We start from the raw sequence: 15,910 nt of genomic DNA on the forward strand, positions 1-15,910 counted from the left end.
CTCAATCCCTCACACTCAGTCTCTCACCACAATCCTTCATAGCTTTCAGTCCCTCCCTCCTCACTCCCATCCACCTCAATCTCCCACCCCCAATCCCCTCAATCCCCCGCCCCCAACACCCCTCAAACCCCCGCCCCCACATCCCTCAAACTTAGTCTCTCACCACAATCCTTCATAGCTTTCAGTCCCTCCCTCCTCACTCCCATCCACCTCAATCTCCCACCCCCACTCCCCTCAAACCCCCGCCCCCACACCCCTCAATCCCCCAAACCCACATCCCTCAATCCCCACCCCCACTCCCCTCCATCTTCCACCCCAACACCCCTCAAACCCCCGCCCCCACACCCCTCAATCCCCCACACCCCTCAATCCCTCACTCCTTGAGCCCTCACTGCTTCTTGTCTGTGCGTGTCCCTCGATCCCTCACACGCTCCATTGTTTTTCAGTTCCGGAGTTTGAACCCTGAAGATTATAAACAGATTCTCTCAAACCTGGAGCAGCACTATCAGGAGTTCATGAGGCAAAGTCAAGATTCACAAATGTTTGGAGCAGATGACCGAATTCAGTTGGAGAGGGAATACAAACTGACAACTCAGCACTACGAGAAACTACTGCAGAGCCTAGAGAGAGGTACACCCACGGGAAATGAGAAACAAGAGCATACAGAGACCAGTCGGCCCCTCAGGCCTGCCCTGCTACCCAGTGCAATGATGACTGACATTGTGTTTTAACTCCACTTTCCCACCCACTCCCTCTATCTTCGCTTCCCTGAGAGACCATAAATCTGTTCCTCTCCCCACCCACAACCCTGAGGGTCAGGGCAAACAGCCCAGCTTCACGTCAGCCTCCTAAATAGTGAGATCCCAACTAAGCCAGGTCTCAGTGCTTAGCTGTAAATCCAGGCTTCTCAACACTGTGAATGAGCAAAGATCAACCTGTGGCTCTGTGCTTGATGGCCACAGAGACTAGGAGCAGACAGAGGCCGTTCAGCCCTTTGAGCCTGCTGTACCATTCAATAAGATCATGGCTGATCCTTTATCTCAGTTCTATATTCCTACTTACTCTCCAAAGCCCTTGATGCCTTCAAAATCTAAATATTTATCACTTAGAACATTGAACATAGAATAATACAGCGCAGAACAGGCCCTTCGGCCCTCGATGTTGCGCCGACCTGTGAACTAATCTAAGCCCCTCCCCCTACACTATCCCATCATTATCCATATGCTTATCCAAGGACTGTTTAAATGCCCCTAATATGGCTGAGCTAACTACACTGGCAGGCAGGGCCAATATATTCCTTGAATATATTCAGACAGGGCTTAAAAGCCTTCTGTTTTAGAGGATTTTGCAGGTTCATTCCTCTCAAAGTGAAGAAATGTTTCCTCAACTCAGTCCTAAATGTTCTACCCCATATCATGAACCTGTCTCCCTGGTTCTACAGCCTGTACTCTGAGTGGAAATACTCTCCCTACATCTAGTCTGTCTAGCCCTGTTAGAATTTCATACATTTTGATCAGATCCCCTCTCATTCATTTTAAACTCCAGTGAATACAGTCCGATCGAACCAGGACAGTCTCCTGAGATGCTGCTTGGCCTGCTGTGTTCATCCAGCTTCACACTTTGTTACCTCAGTCCTGCAATTCCCGGTTATCAGCTGAGTGGACCTCTGTCGCACTCCTTTGACAACAAGTATATCCTCTCTTAGATAGAGAGACCTGAACAGCACACTGTCCTCAAGTGCAGTTTTACCAAGGCTCTGTGTAACTGCAATAAGACAGCTGTACTTCTCAGCTCAAATGGGAGTGGCAGTGGCCTAGTGGTGTTATCACTGGACTATTATTCGTGAGACCCAGGTAATGTTCTGGGAAGATAATGGGAACTGCAGATGCTGGAGAATCCAAGATAACAAAGTGTGAAGCTGGATGAACACAGCAGGCCAAGCAGCATCTCAGGAGCACAAAAGCTGATGTTTCGGGCCTAGACCCTTCATCACTCACTCGCACACACGCACTCACTCACTCCCACTCACTCACTCACTCCCACTCACTCACTCACACAGTCTCACTCACTCACACAGTCTCACTCACACTGACTCATTCACCCTCACTAACTCGCACAGTCACATACACTCACTCACTCACTCACTCGCACACACTCACTCACTGACTCAGTCTCACACACTCACTCACCCTCACTTACTCACACAGTCACATACACTCACTCATTCGCACACACACTCACGCTCACAAACTCTCACACTCACCTTCACTCTCTCACTCACTTACACACTCTCACTCACTCACACTCTCACTCACTCCCCCTCACTCACTCACTCACATACACACACTCACTCAGTCACTCACTCAGTCTCACTCACACTCCCACACTCACACACTCTCTCACTCACACTCTCTCTCACACACACATACACACTCACACTCACTCACACACACACTCACTCCCCCTCACTCTCCTACACACACTCACTCAGTCACTCACTCAGTCTCACTCACACTCACATACTCACACGCACTCACTCACTGACACTCATACACTCACTCACACTCACACACTCTCTCACTCTGACACACACACACTGACTCACTCACACATACACTCTCACTCACTCACACACACTCACTCACACATAGAACATAGAACATTACAGCACAGTACGTGCCCTTCGGCCCTCGATGTTGTGCCGACCTGTCATACCGATCTCAAGCCCATCTAACCGACACTATTCCATGTACGTCCATATGCTTATCCAATGACGACTTAAAGTTGGCGAATCTACTACCGTTGCAGGCAAAGCGTTCCATTCCCTTACTACTCTCTGAGTAAAGAAACTACCTCTGACATCTGTCCTTAATCTTTCACCCCTCAATTTAAAGCTATGCTCCCTTGTGCTCGCCGTCACCATCCTAGGAAAAAGGCTCTCCCTATCCACCCTACCTAACCCTCTGATTATTTTATGTGTTTCAATTAAGTCACCTCTCAACCTTCTTCTCTCTAACGAAAACAGCCTCAAGTCCCTCAGCCTTTCCTCGTAAGACCTTCCCTCCATACCAGGCAACATCCTAGTAAATCTCCGCTGCACCCTTTCCAAAGCTTCCACATCCTTCTTATAATGCGGTGACCAGAACTGTACACAATACTCCAAGTGCGGCCGCACCAGAGTTTTGTACAGCTTCACCGTAACCTCTTGGTTCCGGAACTCAATTCCTCTATTAATAAAAGCTAAAACACTATATGCCTTCTTAACAGCCCTGTCAACCTGGGTGGCAACTTTCAAGGATCTGTGTACATGGACACCGAGATCTCTCTGCTCATCTACACTACCAAGAATCTTACCATTAGCCCAGAACTTTGCCTTCCGGTTACTCCTTCCAAAGTGCATCACCTCACACTTGTCTGCATTAAACTCCATTTTCCACCTCTCAGCCCAGCTCTGCAGCTTATCTATGGCTCTCTGCGACCTACAGCATCCTTCGTCACTATCCACAACTCCACCGACCTTAGTGCCGTCTGCAAATTTACTAACCCATCCTTCTACGCCCTCATCCAGGTCATTTATAAAAATGACAAACAACAGTGGACTCAACACCGACCCTTGTGGTACACCACGAGTAACTGGTCTCCAGGATGAACATTTCCCATCAACTACCACCCTCTTTTCTTTCAGCAAGCCCATTTCCGATCCAAACTGCTATATCTCCCACAATTCCATTCCTCCGCAATTTGTACAATAGCCTATTGTGGGGAACCTTATCGAGCGCCTTGCTGAAATCCATATACACCACGTCAACCGGTTTACTCTCATCGACCTGTTTGGCCACCTTCTCAAAGAATTCAATAAGGTTTGTGAGGCACGACCTTCCCTTCACAAAACCGTGCCGACTATCCCTAATCAATTTATTCTTTTCTAGATGATTATAAATCCTATCCCTTATAACCTTTTCTAACACTTTACTAACAACTGAGGTAAGGCTCACTGGTCTATAATTACCAGGGTTGTCTCTACTCCCCTTCTTGAACAGGGGAACCACATTTGCTATCCTCCAGTCATCTGGCACTATTCCTGTAGACAATGACGAGTTAAAGATCAATGCCAGAGGCTCGGCAATCTCCTCCCTGACTTCCCAGAGGATCCTAGGATAAATCCCATCCGGCCCAGGGGACTTATCTATCTTCACCCTCTGTAGGATTTCTAATACCTCTTCCGTGTGAACCTCAATCCCACCTAGTCTAGTAGCCTGTATCTCAGTATTCTCCTCAACAACATTGTCGTTTTCTAGAGTGAATACTGTTGAAAAATATTCATTTAGCACTTCCCCTATCTCATCTGACTCACACACAACTTCCCACTACTATCCTTGATTGGGCCTAATCTTACTCTCATCATTCTTTTATTCCTTAAATACCTATAGAGAGCCTTCAGGTTTACCCTGATCCTATCCACCAACAACTTCTCATGTCTCACACACACACACGCACACTCTCACTCACTCACACACTCACACTCACTCACTCACGCACTCTCACTCACTCATGCTCTCACACCCTCACTCACTCACCCACTCACACCCACTCACACCCACTCACTCACTCTCACACTCTCACACTCTCACTCACTCACACACACTCACTCACTCAATCACACGCCCTCACACACACACAGCTTGTCTCATTCACCTTCCAGCCCTTCTTGTCTCCTCCTCACAGATCACAGCCCTGCCCTGCCCTGAGACATAGTAAACCTGGAAATGTTTCACGCAGTCTCCTCCTGCAGGTAATTCTATACAAGCCCTGATCCTCACAGAATCCATCCAGTTACTCACCACCACCTGGAAAAAGAACTAATAGTTCCCATTCTCTGTTCCCTGTCAGCCCAACAATTCTTATATAATAATAAAAACCGGAAGTACTGCGGATGCTGTAAATCAAGAACAAAGACAAAATTGCTGGAGAGGCTCAGCAGGTCTGGGAGAACTCCGTTCTGAGGAAGGGTCACTGGGCCTGAAACGTTAACTCTGTTTTTTCCTTCACACATGCTGCCAGACCTGCTGAGCTTTTCCAGAAACTTTGTTTTCATTCTCATATAATGCCAAGATATTACCCCATCCCAAGTGATTTAAATGCACAGAGGCCTTGGGAATGTTTGGAGGTTACAGTAAAGATATTTCAGGAAGAATCAGGTTTTAACCTGCTCCTTTCTCCCTCTCTCTTTCTTAACCCTCTCTCACTCCCTGCCCCTCCCTCCCTGTCTCTCTTTCCCACTCTTTGCCCCCTCACACTGACTCACTCCCTGCCTGTCTCTCTTCCTCCCTCCTGCTCCCCCTCTCTGACCCCTCACTCCTTGACCCTCCGTCTCACCTTCTCTCCCTCCCCTTCTCTCCTTCTCTCCCCACTTTCTCTCGCTTCCCCATCCCCTCTCTCTGTCCCATCGTCCCCACCTCTCTCCCCTGCTCATTCTGTCCCGCTCTGTGTCCCCCCCCCCACACACACTGGTGCAGGTGAACAGGATGAGGTGAGCTGTAAACAGTATGTGACACAACTGAAGGACATCCGGCTTCAGCTCGAGTCCTGTGAGAAGAGAACAATCCGTAAGATCCGTGAGCCACTGGACAAGGACCCGCTTGGAGAGTGTAAGCAGCGTCTCAACGAACAGCAGGTAGGTATAGCACCACTGGCCAACCTCAGACTGAAACAGGGGTAAGGAGGCCAAACTAATGCAGAGCCTTCTGGCTGGTCAAAGACTTGGATCTCATTGTTGTGAAACAAAGTGAGGGGGATTGAGAGGAAATAGATGAGCGAGGGAAACAGGTGATAGATAATGAGAGAGGGGATGGAGAGAGTGACGGATAGAAGGAGAGGAAGGGATGAATGGATGGAAAGAGATGGAGGAAGATATTCTGGCCATCACACTTTTTTCTGTCAGTGACAGAAGCTGGCTAATGTTTTTGTTTCATCCTTTGTCTGGCAGAAAATCCACTTGGAGCTGGAAGGGATTCAGAAGAATCTGAATACAGTGACAGAAAAGACAGAGCAAGTACTTGCCATGCCAGAGCAGTTGAGCAGTGCACCCACACTGCGCTCTGAACTTGACCTGACCACCCAGAAGATGGATCGAGTCTACAGCCTCTCTGCTATCTACCTGGAGAAGTGAGTCTCACCTCCTGGGGCCTTGAGCAAAGCCAGAAAAAAGGCCATGCAATGTTGGAGCTAAACCAGGTCATTCAGCCCACTAAGCCTGCTCCACCATTCAATGGGATCATTGCTGACCGGATAACCCTCAACTCCATGTTCCTGCTTTTTCCCCATTACCCTTGATTGCTTTCAACTGATTAAAACTCTGTCTTTGTCAACCTTGAATATATCTAATGACCCAGTCTCAACAGCACTCTGTGGCAAATAATTCTACAGATTTACTCCCTTCTTAGAGAAGAAATTCATCATCTCTGCCTTCAATGGGAGACCTGTTACGCTGAGATTAATTCCATCTGGTCCTAGACTCTCCCATAAGAAAAAAGCAATCTTTCCACATCGAGATAATGGGAACTGCAGATGCTGGAGAATTCCAAGATAATAAAATGTGAGGCTGGGTGAACACAGCAGGCCAAGCAGCATCTCAGGAGCACAAAATCTGACGTTTCGGGCCTAGACCCTTCATCAGAGAGGGGGATGGGGAGAGGGAACTGGAATAAATAGGGAGAGAGGGGGAGGCGGACCGAAGATGGAGAGTAAAGAAGATAGGTGGAGAGAGTGTAGGTGGGGAGGTAGGGAGGGGATAGGTCAGTCCAGGGAAGACGGACAGGTCAAGGAGGTGGGATGAGGTTAGCAGGTAGCTGGGGGTGCGGCTTGGGGTGGGAGGAAGGGATGGGTGAGAGGAAGAACCGGTTAGGGAGGCAGAGACAGGTTGGACTGGTTTTGGGATGCAGTGGGTGGGGGGGAAGAGCTGGGCTGGTTGTGTGGTGCAGTGGGGGGAGGGGACAAACTGGGCTGGTTTAGGGATGCAGTAGGGGAAGGGGAGATTTTGAAACTGGTGAAGTCCACATTGATAGCATTAGGCTGCAGGGTTCCCAGGTGGAATATGAGTTGCTGTTCCTGCAACCTTCGGGTGGCATCATTGTGGCACTGCAGGAGGCCCATGATGGACATGTCATCTAGAGAACGGGAGGGGGAGTGGAAATGGTTTGCGACTGGGAGGTGCAGCTGTTCACTTGCACATCTGCCAATGTGGTATACTGCATCCACTGTACCCGGTGCGGCTTCCTCTACATTGGGGAAACCAAGCGGAGGCTTGGAGACCGCTTTGCAGAACACCTCCGCTCAGTTCGCAATAAACAACTGCACCTCCCAGTCACAAACCATTTCCACTCCCCCTCCCGTTCTCTAGATGACATGTCCATCATGGGCCTCCTGCAGTGCCACAATGATGCCACCCGAAGGTTGCAGGAACAGCAACTCATATTCCACCTGGGAACCCTGCAGCCATATGGTATCAATGTGGATTTCACCAGTTTCAAAATCTCCCCTTCCCCTACTGCATCCCTAAACCAGCCCAGTTCGTCCCCTCCCCCCACTGCACCACACAACCAGCCCAGCTCTTCCCCCCCACCCACTGCATCCCAAAACCAGTCCAACCTGTCTCTGCCTCCCTAACCGGTTCTTCCTCTCACCCATCCCTTCCTCCCACCCCAAGCCGCACCCCCAGCTACCTACTAACCTCATCCCACCTCCTTGACCTGTCCATCTTCCCTGGACTGACCTATCCCCTCCCTACCTCCCCACCTACACTCTCTCCACCTATCCTCTTTACTCTCCATCTTCGGTCCGCCTCCCCCTCTCTCCCTATTTATTCCAGTTCCCTCTCCCCATCCCCCTCTCTGATGAAGGGTCTAGGCCCGAAACGTCAGCTTTTGTGCTCCTGAGATGCTGCTTGGCCTGCTGTGTTCATCCAGCCTCACATTTTATTATCTTTCCACATCGACCCTGTCAAGCCTCCCCAGAATTTTCTTTGACTAATCTCTCATTCTTCCAAACCCCAGTGAGTACAGTCCCAGCCCTACTCAATCTCTCCTCATAAGACAGTCCCTCTATACCCAAATGATCCTCCTCTGGACTGTCTCCAAACCTTGTCAGTTTCTCCTTGGATAAGGCTGTTCACAGTATTCCAGCTGTGGTCTGAACAATACCTTTTATAGTTTCAGCCAAATCTTGCTACTTTCAGTTTCCAGCCCCTTTGAAATAAAGACCAACTTTCCATGTAGTTTTTGTATTCCCGTTAAACTTGGATGTTTGGTTTTTTTTTGATCCATGGATACAGCCCACACCCCCCCCCCCCCCACCATGCTACAGCTTTCTGCATTCTTTCTCCATTTAAATAATATTCAGCTCCCGTATTCTTGTATTCTTCCTAACAAAGTGCATATTATCATATTTTCTCACATTATATGCCTTCTGCCAAACTTTCCCCATTCACCTTAACTGTATGTAACCCTCTGTAGACTTTTGTTTTCTCCTAACCACTCTTGCTCCCACCTATTTGACCCATAGACTTGGCTATAGTACCTTCACCTTCCTCATCCAAGTTATTAATGTAAATTGTAAATAATTGTGGCCCCTGTGGCACTCTATCCTGAAAATGCCCCTTTATCCCCACACTTGGTGAACCATTAGCTAGCCAGTCCTCTCCGTGCTAATGTACTGCCCCCAACACTGTGGGTTATTTTTGAGAGGCTGATGTGCGCTTATCAAACACCTTTTGAAAATCCAGATATGTTACATCTGCCATTCCCCTTTATTTATCTTGGTTGTTACCTCCTCAAAAAATTCCCATAAAGCTTTCAGGCACTGAATTCTCGGATCTTCATGAAGCCATGCTGACTCTGCATAATCATATTATTTATTTCTAAATGATCTGCCATTGCATTCTTTATAACAGGCTTGAACATTTTCCCAATAACAGACATGATAGCTAACCAGCCTAGAGTTTCCTGATTTTTTGTCGTCTTCACTTTTTAAAGAGAGGCAGTTTTCCAATCCCCTGGAACATTTCCAGAATCCAAGGATTCCTGGAAGATTCCTACCACAGCATCCATAATCTCTGCAGCTACTTTGTTTAATACCTGAGGATGCAACAGATCAGGGGATGTATCAGTCTTTACACCCATTAGTTTTTGTTGCATTTTTTCTCTAGTGATAGTTATTATATTTATGTCCCCTCCACTTTCAAGCCTCTTGATAACTTAGTGATTTAAAAATGGTATTAGTATATTCTACTGTGAAGACTGATGCAAGGTATTTATTCAGTTCCATTGCCATTTCCTGGCTCCTCATCATTACTGCCCAAGCCTCATTCTCTAACGGGCCTGTGTTCACTTTGGCTTCGCTCTTCTTATTTGTATATTTAAAGAAGCTCTTGCTGTCCATCTTGATATTAGTTATAAATTAATCCCTTAAAATTTATCTTCTTCTTCCTCATTTTTTGATTGTATGTTGTTGCTTTTTAAAACTTTCCCAATCCTCTAGCTTACTACTGCTCTCTGCTGCATGTCATGTGTTTTTCTGACATTTTGATACAATCCTCACTTTCCCTAGGTTATCCATGGAAAGCTTATCCCTTTGCTGCTAAACTCCTTTCCCAGTCCACTCCAGCCAGCTCTACCCTCACTAGTTCAAAATTATCACTTTCAATCTCAAACTGAATGTCACATTCTACCCATCATTTCAATGATTCCCTAATTGCATACCTCTCTAATCTCCCATTTAATAACTTCCCTTACATCTCCGCTACTGTTTGGGGACTGAAAGCAAACCCCAACAGCACTTTCACCCTCTGGGTGTTTCCCAATTCCGCCTACAGATATTCCATATAATGATTTTCTGAGCCAATATCCTTCTTAGCTATTACATTGGAAACTCCTTTACTAACATGGCTACCCCACTTCCGTTCCCTGTTTGTACTGTAATACTGATTGGACCCATCTTGTGTCCTTTGGTGCTCCAGTAGCTTCATTTCTAATTGTCCCACATTGTTTATTTTAACTGGCTTGATGGCACAGAAGATGATGTCTGGCTCCAAAAGGGAGGCGATAGCCTAGTCGTATTATCGCTGGACTGTTAATCCAGAGACACCATTCATGTTCTGGGAACCCAGGTTCAAATCCCGCCACAGCAGATGGTAGAATTTGAATTCAATAAATATCTGGAATTAAGAGTCTAATGATGACCATGAATCCATTGCCAATAGTTGGAAAACCTACCTGTTTAGGGAAGGAAACTGCCATCCAACTGCCAGTGAAGTCACATGGGGCCCAGGGTGTGCTAGCTAGATGGATAAAAAACTGGCTGGGCAACAGGAGATAGAGGGTAGCAGTAGAAGGGAGTTTCTCAAAATGGAGACCTGTAACCAGTGGTGTTCCACAGGGATCTGTGCTGGGACCACTGTTGTTTGTGATATATGTAAATGATCTGGAGGAAGGTGTAGGTGGTCTGATCAGCAAGTTTGCTGATGACGCTAAGATTGGTGGAGTAGCTGATAGTGAAGAGGACTGTCAGAGATTACAGCAGAATATAGATAGACTGGAGAGTTGGGCAGATAAATAGCAGATGGAGTTCAATCCGGGCAAATGCGAGGTGATGCATTTTGGACAATCAAATTCAAGAGCGAACTATACAGTAAATGGAAAAGTCCTGGGGAAAACTGATGCACATAGAGATCTGGGTGTTCAGGTCCATTGTTCCGTGAAGGTGACAACGCAGGTCAATAGGGTGGTCAAGAAGGCATATGGCATGCTTTCCTTCATTGGGCGGGGTATTGAGTACAAGAGTTGGCAGGTCATGTTGCAGTTGTATAGGACTTTGTTTCGGCCACATTTGGAGTACTGTGTACAATTCTGGTCGTCACATTACCAAAAGGATGTGGATGCTTTGGAGAGGGTGCAGAGGAGCTTCACCAGGATGTTGCCTGGTATGGAGGGTGCTAGCTATGAAGAGAGGTTGAATAGATTAGGATTATTAGAAAGACGGAGATTGAGGGGAGACCTGATTGAGGTCGACAAAATCATGAGGGGTATAGACAGGGTGGATAGCAAGAAGCTTTTCCCCAGAGTGGGGGACTCAATTACTAGAGTCCATGAGTTCAAAGTGAGAGGAGGAAAGTTTAAGGGAGATACACGTGGGAAGTTCTTTACACAGAGGGTGGTGGGTGCCTGGAACGCGTTACCAGCGGAGGTGGTAGACGCAGACACGTTAGCGTCTTTTAAGATATATTTGGACAGGTACATGGATGGGCAGGGAGCAAATGGACACAGACCGTTAGAAAATAGATGACAGGTTAGACAGAGGATCTTGATCAGCGCAGGCTTGGAGGGCCGAAGGGCCTGTTCCTGTGCTATAGGTTTCTTTGTTCTTTGTTTTCTTTGTTTATCCTTTACCTGGTCTGGCCTACATGTGACTCCAGACCCACAGCAATGTGGTTGATGATTAACTGCCCTCTGGGCAATTCAGGATGGGCAATAAATGCTGCCCAGCCAGCAACATCCACATCCCATGAATAAATTTTTTAAAAAAGCAGGCCAGAAGCTGGGAATACTGCGGCGCGTATCTCACCTCCTGACTCCTCACAGCCTGCCTCCCATCTACAAGGCACAAGGCAGGAGTGTGATGGTATAGTCCCCACTTGCCTGGATGGGTGCAGTGCCAACAACGCTCAGGAAGCCTGTTACCACCCAGAGATGTGAGGACAATTGTGATATATTTTTACATTGATACTGGGGCACAGTTGGAGGCGGCCTGAGGGTTTTGAGCCCACTTTGTGAATTACAGACCAGCGCTGGCAGACAGACAACCCTCTCCTAACTGACTTCTTCCCTGTGTTTGCAGATTGAAGACTATTGAGGTGGTCATTCGCAGTACACAGGAAGCTGAAGATCTGGTGAAGAAATACGAGACTCGGTTAAGGGAGGTGAATAGTGTCCCAGCTGACTCAGAGTCATTGGAGTCCTACAAAAAACAGCTAAAGGTGAGAAGACAGCTCTCACCAGAGAGACCAGTGTGAGTGAGTGAGAGAGGAAGGAGTGTGAGCGGGACTGTCAGTGACTGTCACTGACTGAGTGTGAGTGGGATAGTCTGTAACTGAGTGTGACAGGGATTGTCACTGACTGAGTGTGAGTGGGGTGGTGTTACTGGAGGTGTCCTGGAGGAGAGTGTGTCTCGACTGGGTTTAACGTAAATGGGGAGAGTCTAAAGGAGATGTGTGAGGCATGTTTGTTTTACACAGAGGGTGACAAGGGCCTGGAATGCGCTGCCAGAGGAGGTGATGGAGGCAGATATAATAGCTACATGTTAGAGGCATCTTGACAGATATATGAATAGACTGGGAATAGAAGGAGAGGCAGAAGGTCTTTCGTTTTGTGTCAGCACAGTCTTACTGGGTCGAAGGGCCTGTTCCTTTGCTGTACTTTTCTTTGTTCTTTGACTGGAGATGTGGTATATTCCTACAGTAGTGCGAGATTTGAAAGTGTTGTCATTTAGAGGCACCTGGGGACGTCCTTACTCCTTTGTCTCTGGAAGGGAGTATGCACATGCAGTAAGTTATTGTTTATTACTGCTTGGAACCTGGGTGTTTCTGGCAGGGCCAGCAATTATTGCTCATCCCTAATTACCCAGAGGGCAGTTTTATTCCTGAAAGGACATTAGTGAACGAGATGGGTTTTTATAATAAAAGGCAGTGATTACTTGGTCACAATTACAGAAGTGTATCATTGTAAGTTTGTTAATTGAACTGAAATGTCGCTGAACTTGAACCTGGCTGGTGGGTTCCTGACAAACTGACTTGGCCGTTATTCTGTGGGCTCCCTGTACCATTCTGAATGCTCACGCTGTGATTGCCTTCATTCCAAAGGGATTCAAACACAGCAGCAAGGATGACATGCTGCATGTTTTTTGTATCAGAGATAATGGGAACTGCAGATGCTGGAGAATCCAAGATAACAAAGTGTGAGGCTGGATGAACACAGCAGGCCCAGCAGCATCTCAGGAGCACAAAAGCTGACGTTTCAGGCCTAGACCCTGATGAAGGGTCTAGGCCCGAAACGTCAGCTTTTGTGCTCCTGGGATGCTGCTGGGCCTGCTGTGTTCATCCAGCCTCACATTTTATTATCTAGCATGTTTTTTGTAGCCTGGTTGTAGGTGGGACCACACCTGGAGTATTGCGTGTGGCTCTGATTCCTCTGCCTAAGGAAAATTTGACCTGGGAGTGCAGTGAAGATTCACCAGACTGAGGCCCTGGTTGGATGACACTGACTCTGAGGACAGAGTGAGGGGACTGCGCCAGGATTCTCTGGAGTTTAGAGGAATGAGCACTTATTGAAATGATAGGATTCACCAGTGGGTGGGGATTCAGATATGGTGTTACCTGAGGCTAGAACTTGTGTCACAGCCTCAGGTTAGGGGCCTGAGCTGAGAAGGAATTCCTTCAGTCAGAGAGCAGTGAACAGGTTATTGGTGTTACTGTGACTGTTAGACTCTTCTCAGAGTTTGGTACCGCAGCAATTTCTGAAACTATTCTAAATTCCAAATCTGAATTCTAAATCTAAGTGTGTGTGTGTGTGTGTGGGTGTGGGTGTGTGTGTGTGTGTGAGAGAGAGAGATTGTGTATGTGTGCGTATGTATGTGTGTGTGTGCGCGTGCAAGAGAGTGCGTGCGCATGTGTGCAAGAGAGTGTTTGTGTGTGAGAGAGTGGGAGTGAGAGATTGTGTGTGTGCATGTGCGCACAAGAGTGTGTGTGTGTGTGTGTGTGCGCACGCGCGCGCGTGTGTGTGTGTGTGTGCATGTGTGCGGGAGAGTGTGTGTCTGTGTGAGAGAGTGGGAGGAACTCTGTAGGTGAGTCTCTGCTCTAACAATGTGTACCATCCTCATCTCTCCACACCCCACTATAGTGACTCTCAAGTAGCCTCTGTGTGTGTGTGTGTGTGTGTGTGTTTGAGAGAGAGACTGTGTGTGTGTGTGTGTGTGTGTGTGTGTGTGTGTGTCCGTCCCTCTGTTTACCACTGTCTCTCTGTCTCTCTCTCTCTGTCTCTCTCTCTCCCTCTCTCTGTGTCTCTCTCTGTCTGTCTCTCTCTCTCTCTCTCTCTGTCTCTCTCTCTCTGTGTCACACTGCAGTTATTTGGTGTCTTTCTGGTCTTTAGGGAATGCGAGCAGAGGTCAGTAATAACCAACAAATCTTCAATAACCTGGAGGGTGAGCTGAGCAAAGCCAAAGCAGTGAATGAGCGAATGATTCGCAGTCACAGTGAGAGGGATGTGGACCTGGATCGATACCGGGAGAGTGTGCAGCAACTCCTCGAGCACTGGCAGGGAATCCAGAGCCAGATCGATACCCGATCCCGGGAACTCGACCAACTGGGACGACACCTCACCTACTACCGCAGTGCTTATGATTGGCTGATCCAGTGGATTCGGGACACTAAACAACGTCAGGAGAAGATCCAGGCTACACCAATCAGAGACAGCAGCAGCTTGAAGCAGCAACTGCAGCAGGAACAGGTACCTGCAGCTACCAAGGGGAGAGGGGTGCCTGGGGGGGTGGGGGGGTTGCAGGGTGCTGGGGGTTCCTAAGGGAAGTGCAGAGGAAAGGGGGGGCCTTCCGTGGGGAGAGGGGTGCCTGGGGGACGGGGTGGGGGGGTTTGCAGGGTGCGGGTGAGGGAGTGAAGTGCGGGAGGGTCCTTACGTGGGGAGAGGGGGGCCTGAGGCGGGATGGGGGCGGTTGCAGGATGTGGGGGGGCCTGAAGAAAGTGGGGAGGAGAGGGGGGCCTGGTGGGGCTGTTTCTGGGTACGGGGGGGCCTGGGGAGGAGAGGGGGACCTTATGTGGGGAGAGGGAGGCCTGGTGGGGGTTGGGAGTGTTGCAGGGTGCGGGCGAGGGAGTGGGGTGCAGATGGGCTTTACATGGGGAGAAGGCGGCCTGTTGGGGTGCAGGGGAGAAAGAGAGGCCCATGGAGGGAGAGAGGGGCCGTAGGAATGCCACGGTGTGGGAGAGCGGATGCCGGGGAAAGCAGGAGAGGAGCCCAGGGGGAGAGAGGGGACGGAGAGAGAGGGAGAGAGAGACAAAGAGATAGAGATGGGGGCCTGGGGAAGAGAGAGAGGGAGGTGGCCTGTGGGGACTGAAGGGGGAGGGGGAGTGCCTATGGTGGAGAGAAAGAGAGAGAAGTGGCCTGTGGGACAGAGAGGGGTTTGGAGGCAGAGAAAGAGAAAGAGGGAGAGAGGCAAGGCCCAGGGAGAGAAAGAGAGGGACCCAAAGAGAGAGGGAAAGAGGGGCCTGGGGAGAGAGAGAGAGGACCACAGCTACTCGCATTATATATGAACAATCAATATGAAGGAGCTGAGGGCTGTTTTGCTAAATTTGCAGGATAACACAAAGATTGGTGGAGGGGCAGGGAGAACTGAGGAGCTGGGGAGGCTGCAGAAGGACTTGGGCGGGTTGGGAGCGTGGGTAAACAGTGGATGGTGGTACACAATGTGGGAAAGTGTGATGTTACACACTTTGATAGGAAGAATAAAGGCAGAGACTGTGTTCTAAGTGGAGAAAGGCTCTGGAAATCAGAAGCACGAAGGGGCTTGGGAATCCTTGTTCAGGATTCTGTTAAGGTTAACATATTGGTTCAGTTGACGGTTAGGAAGGCAAATGGAACATTGGCATTCATTTCAGAAGGGCTGGAATACAAGAGCAGGGCTGTATAAGGCTCTGGTCCGGCAGTAGTTGGGATTCTGTGAGCAGTTTTGCACTCTGTATCAAAGGCACGGTATGCTAGTGCTGGAGGGGGTCCACAGGAGGGTTAGAAGCACGACCTGGGGATGAAGAGCTTGTCGCATGTCGAGCTGTTGGGGACTCTGGTCTGCACCCAGA

At 48.6% G+C, this 15,910-nt stretch overlaps 1 protein-coding gene across 19 annotated transcripts in view; it reads left to right on the top strand.

The window, feature by feature from the left end:
• Positions 1-15,910, top strand: part of LOC125463118 (plectin-like) — a 392,251-nt gene that overhangs the window by 330,374 nt on the left and 45,967 nt on the right. For all 19 annotated transcript variants that reach the window (XM_059640946.1, XM_059640955.1, XM_059640962.1 and 16 more), the window contains 5 exons: positions 447-630; positions 5,517-5,674; positions 5,987-6,165; positions 11,890-12,028; positions 14,196-14,552. In XM_059640946.1, the coding sequence (XP_059496929.1) occupies positions 447-630; positions 5,517-5,674; positions 5,987-6,165; positions 11,890-12,028; positions 14,196-14,552 (1,017 nt within the window). The remainder of the gene's footprint in view (positions 1-446; positions 631-5,516; positions 5,675-5,986; positions 6,166-11,889; positions 12,029-14,195; positions 14,553-15,910) is intronic.

Source organism: Stegostoma tigrinum, chromosome 2 (assembly GCF_030684315.1).
Source record: "Stegostoma tigrinum isolate sSteTig4 chromosome 2, sSteTig4.hap1, whole genome shotgun sequence".
Lineage (NCBI taxonomy): Eukaryota > Metazoa > Chordata > Chondrichthyes > Orectolobiformes > Stegostomatidae > Stegostoma > Stegostoma tigrinum.